A 6000-nucleotide genomic window follows, 5' to 3' on the forward strand; every position below is an offset into this window, starting at 1 on the left:
GGCCAAGCACTAGGGTCCGAGCAGCCCCGGGGTCAGCACTAACTCCCTACAACTGGGAAGAGGAATGAAGGATTAAAGGTGTAGGGTCCACTCAGAAGATTATTGCAATCATCCGAGAATGACGTTATATAGGCCTAGATTAAAAAAATAGTCTAGACCTGCACACCCACGTGCACATGCACACACGCACACATACACACACACACAAACACACACACACAATCGCCTTGTGTTTACGTTGGATATATAGTTATGTTCCATCCCCTAGAGGATGTACTCTCCTTTAGGGCAGGAGCTTTTGCATTTATGTCTTTGCCAGTTTTCCCAGGATTTGGAACATTGCCTGACAAATAATAGTTCTCATAAAATTAGGTGGGTTGATTGATGGATTGCTGAAAATGGGAATTAAAATGAAAGGATAGATGTGAAATACTTTAGGAAGTGATAGTAGAAAATGACCAGGTCATTGACAGTGGACAAAAGGAAAAAGAAAGAAGTAAGGGGACTGCAAAGTTTTGAGCCTCAATAAACAGAAGCATGGAGGCAATCCAAAGGGGGAACTGCTTTGAAGTAGGAAAAATAGCTTAACTATCTTATATATTTTTATTTATATATTTTATATAGTTTATATATTTATATTACATGTTTTATATATAACTTTATATATTTTATATATTTCTATATCTTGTTTTATTTTATATAATTTTAAAATATTTATATAGTTATACATTTTACATATCTATTTATATATTATATATGTAATTTATATATTTGTATATGTTTTATATATAAATTATAAATATGTAATCTAAATAAAATATAAATTTATATGTAATTTATATAATTATATTGGTATATTATATATTTATGTTTATATAGAAATATTACATATTAGGTATGCTGGATTTATCTACCATGGAAATGGTTATTAAACTAGAAAGGAAGAGCAAAAATGATTTTCTATTTATAATCTCTCCAACACTGCATTGCTTTACTACATAGCAATCTCACCTAGCTCCCTTGTTCTCCCCCTAACAACACAATCTGCTCTGTAGGTCAGCTCAGAAACACCAGCCAGGAAGCCTACACTACTTTTGTCTTTATAAATTTGCTACAGGTATGAGAGGAAAAAAATGACTGGTGCCATCATCAAGATTATTGGAGATAGAGGAGAGCACTAGATTCAGAGTCAGAGAAACTAACAATCCCAGCTCTGATACTATCTGTTTGAACTTGAGCAAGTCACAGCCTCTCTAGGCATCTCTTCATCATCTGTAAAATAAGGAGGTTAAACTAGATGGTAGACAAGATCCTCTCAATTTCTAAACCTATGGTTTAATCATTCTATGAACAACTGTACCGTCCTGCTCAGATGATTAAATTGCCTTGTCCCAAACATTAAAGAGATGGAAGCAAAAACAGGTGGCCTAGGTTTAAGATTAAATAAAAACTCACTGAAACAAATTTTATTCATTAAGGATTTCTCATTGATAAATCAATTCAAAGAAGTATTCTCAGTTCCATACACATCCATTCAGTATCCACTATTTGCCCATCACCGTGATTGGTATTGGGAAAAGAAAACAAGGTGCTGGAGGGAAGACAGGTGACAACATGTGAACAGGAAAGTAATATAAAATATAAACAGAACAAATTTAATGTAATTTTTGAAAGAGCTAGAGGAAAGAATTAACAAGGTAGATAGAAAAGATGTATAGGAGGTGGTGCTTATGATAAAGAGGTAGGCAAGGGAGGGCATTAGGGTTTGAGGACAGCCTGTATTCAGGCATGGAAATGGAAAATGGAATGTTATATATAGGGAATAGTGTGATTGCCAGATTGTTTTGTAGGAAATCTTGACCAGGCCCTGCTAGACCCCTAATACCCGTTTACTGTCATCTCAGTGCTCTTGAACCTTAGTTACCTTCCCTCTGTTGGTTTCTAATACATCACACACACAAACACACACACGTGTGTGTATCTTCTTTGTAAACAGTTGTTGTATGTTATCTCCATCTCATAGACTCCTAGACCCATTCTGACAATTGCCAAAGCAACCACAAGCTAATGAAGCATCCAGATTTGGGGGATAAAAGTGATCTCCAGGACAAGGGTCATTGAGACCCTCAACTCATTTGGGCTGCTGTTGTCAGGAACAGGAATGAGCTTCCTTGTGAGAGATGGAGTAAGGCAATGGGAATCTGCTGGTGGCAACTAGTTTTGCATCAAAAATCCTTGAATTTAATATCTTTCAATGATTCTCAGAAAATACAAAATTAGTGCTATTATCTCTGACAGTGTTCATTGCAAGCTAAATCTGGAAAATGGAGTCAGATTTTAACAGACTTTAAGTGACAAAGAAGTTTATATCTTTCCCTAAAGGTAATAGGGAATCACTAAAGCTTCTTCAGTAATCAGTCACTCAATCATTAAGTGTTTATTAAGCATCTTGTACGTACTTGACACTGCTGGGTACTGAGAATACAAAGACAAAAATGAGAGTCCTTGCTTTCTAGGAGTTTACATTTAATTGGGGGAGACTGTATAGTCATGCATAGTCATACCTCTGCTTTAGAAACATCTACTTAGCAGCTGTGTGGAAGAGCAATCAGGAAAGAGAGAGACAGAAACATAGTCTTCTGTAATTGTAGGCACTCTTCTAGTCAGTTCGGATAAGTATAGGAGAGTGAAAAGGGGGAAATTCATACTTAAGTTTGGAGTGGAAAAAAGAATGAAAAATAAAATCTAAGTTATTAAGTTTACTTTATGATCAAGAAATATGGATGTAAAAATTATACCAACTATAAGAATATTTTCCTTTCTGTGAGTTTCTTCAATGCAGTCTTCACATCCTTATTTCTCAGGCTGTAGATCAAGGGGTTCAGCATGGGAATCACTGTAGTATAAAACAATGAGGAAACTTTTTCCTGGGTCAGGTTGTTACCAGAAGCAGGTTTGAGGTACATGGACATAAGGGATCCATAAAACACAGTGACTGCCATGAGATGGGAACCACAGGTACTAAAGGCTTTTGACCTGCCCTCTTTGGAGTTGATGCGGAGGATACTGGAGAGGATAAAAGCATAAGAAATTATGATTGTCAAGCTCGTTGCTATCATGTTGAATCCACCAATAACAAATATCAAGAGCTCATCTAGGTAAGTGCTGGAGCAAGAGAGTTGCATGAGGGCGACAATGTCACAGAAGTAATGACTGATTACATTTGGCCCACAGAATGGCAACCTCAGTATACAACCTGTGTGTATCACTGCATCTGTGAAGGCCACAGAGAACACAGACATCACCAGCAAGGAGCAGACTCGAGGGGACATGAGGATGTGGTACAGTAGGGGGTTACAGATGGCAACATAGCGATCATAAGCCATGGCTGCCAGCATGTAGAACTCAGAAATAACAAAAATGCTGAAGAAAAAGAGTTGAGTCATGCACCTAGGATAGGAGATAGTTTTATCTTCGAATAAAAATCCTACCAGCATTTGGGGGTTAATGACAGAGGAATAGCAGACATCTAAAAATGACAAACTGCTGAGCAAATAGTACATGGGGGTATGGAGTTGAGAACTAAATCTAATCAGTATGATCATGCCCAGGTTACCCAACATAGTGACTGTATAGATGCCCACGAATATGAAGAAGAGGGGGATCTGAAGATCTGGCTCATCTGTCAGTCCTTCAAGAACAAACATAGTGACTTCAGACTGATTTGCTCTTCTCATTTTCTAGAAGGAAACCTGTGGGAATGAGAAGTAAGAATCACATTAAAAAGGTATACAACTCTTCCCCTTCTTGGTTCCCTTTCCTCAAAGGAAGGTAAAAATGACTGGGAAATTCTGAAGCCTGATCTTTCCTGATCCGGCCGCTCCCCCACCCCACCCTGCCCCCACATCTAATGATTTTATTTCCTCTACGCAGAATTGGCCTTAAAAACAAGATTTGCTGGAAAAACGAGAAAGTGGTCAGCAGAAAGTAGGTATAGACCAACATCTCTCACAATTATACAAAGATCAGCTCTAAATAGGTACATAACTCAGACATAAATGGTGACATAAACAAATTAGAAGAGCAATAAAGAAATTGCTGTTCAGAGCTATGGATAGGGGAAGATTTCACTACTGAACAACAGGATCACAGAAGATAAAATGGACAGCTTTGGTTAAACAAAATGTAAAAGGTTTTGCACAAATAAAACAATGCAACTAAGATTAGAAAGGACACAAGCAACTGGAGGAAAAAATCGTTTCAGTAAGTTTCTCTGATAAAGTTCTCAGAGTCAACCTACATAAGGAATCAGTTCCAATATATAGGAATAAAAATCATCATCTAATTGATAAATGGTGAAGGGATATGAACAAGCAAATTAGGAAGAAATTTCACTTAACAAGAGACATATAAAAATTCCACAAATCATTATTAATAACAGAATTCAAAACTAAAGCAACTCTGAGGTTCCATTCCATATCCATTTGATTGACACCTGACAAAAAAGGAAAATGAGAAATATTGGAGCAGTTGTGGGAAAACCCAAGTGTGCTACTGGGGGAATTGTTAAGTAGTCTAACCACTCTAGAAAGTAAGTTACTCTGACCAAAAGTTACTGAACTGTGCATAGCCTTTTACCCAGTGATACTACTACTAGGTCTGTACTCCCAAAGACATCAAAGAATGAGGAAAGGGTCTTATAAGTACAAATTATTTATAGCAACTCTTTTGTGCTAGCAAAGAACTAGAAACTATGAAGGTGAATATCACCTGGGAAAGGACTGAACAAATTATGGTATATGAATGCAATAGGATACTATTATCCTAGAAGAAATGATGAATGGAACACTTTCAGAGAAACCTGGGACATCTTAAATACTGAGTGAAGTGAACAAAACCAACAATTTATACAATAAAATAACAACATTGTAATGACAAATACATTTGAAAGACATATGACCTCTGATCCACATAATGACCAACCATGATTTCAGATGATCAAAGATGAAGCATACCACCCACCTCCTGACAGAGAAGTGATAGGCTTAAGGTGCAGAATGAGCCTTTTGGCAGGGGATGGGAGAAAGGGGGAACAAAATTAATGAAGGAATTTGTTTTGTTTCAGTTTACATATTTGTCATATGGGTTTTGTTAATTTGTTTTCAATGCAATGGAAGGGATGAGGGAAACAGATAAAACAGATTTTGATTAAAATTTAAAATGTTATGGGGAAACTTCCTGTGTGGTATGATTTTAGGGACCCAGAAAGTCCTTCTTGTCTCTACCCCAGACTTCTCCCATCTGTTTTATTAGGCTAGAAATTCTTTTGCCAGAACACAAATCACAAAAGGCCTTAAATATCAATAAAGTTTAGAGGTCAACAATACCTCTCAAAGATCTCCCTCACCTAAATCTTCCTTTCTGAATCCACAAATCACACTTACTCCAGGGCCTCAGCACCAAATTAACCTTTATCAATGTCAAGCAACTAGCTTGAGAATATATTATTATTCAGACCTTACAACTCCTTATAACCAAGCAGGAGCATGAGAACTGGGGGAAGGGCGGTGCCCATGGGATTGCTCTCTTCAAGAAAGAAGTACCAAGACTTCCAAGAGTTGTCAGTAGGCAAGACAGGGCAAGAAGGGATCCTAGCCCATCATTATAGAGAGCGTTGCAGTGATTCAGGTGAGGGGTATCTTGACATCGATAAAGATTGCTTTGATGGCCAGGTAAAGATTGACCAGAATACCAGCTACCCCCAAACAGGTAATTTCATATAGAGGAGAGACAGAAGACTCCTTTGCCAGCTCTGAGTTCTGTCAGTCCAGGCTATGTCTGTCCAGTCACTTTGGTCCAGTGCATTCCAAGCACATGTCCTTCTCTACATGGAAAACCAAGAAATCCATATTTTCTTCTCAGTTCTCCTGTGCTTCTATCTTCTAATGGGGGGAAGGGTGCAGTGTAAATTAATTCAGAAAGAATAACAGTAACATAATA

General features: G+C 37.5%; 1 protein-coding gene across 1 annotated transcript; it reads right to left on the reverse strand.

Annotated features, from left to right (window-relative positions):
• Positions 1-2801: 2801 nt before the first annotated feature.
• On the reverse strand, positions 2802-3737 carry LOC118836994 (olfactory receptor 8D4-like). Its single transcript, XM_036744051.1, has one exon. The coding sequence runs from the start codon at positions 3735-3737 to the stop codon at positions 2802-2804; it is 936 nt and encodes a 311-aa protein (XP_036599946.1).
• Positions 3738-6000: the final 2263 nt, after the last annotated feature.

The sequence above is a fragment of the Trichosurus vulpecula genome, chromosome 2, assembly GCF_011100635.1.
Source record: "Trichosurus vulpecula isolate mTriVul1 chromosome 2, mTriVul1.pri, whole genome shotgun sequence".
Lineage (NCBI taxonomy): Eukaryota > Metazoa > Chordata > Mammalia > Diprotodontia > Phalangeridae > Trichosurus > Trichosurus vulpecula.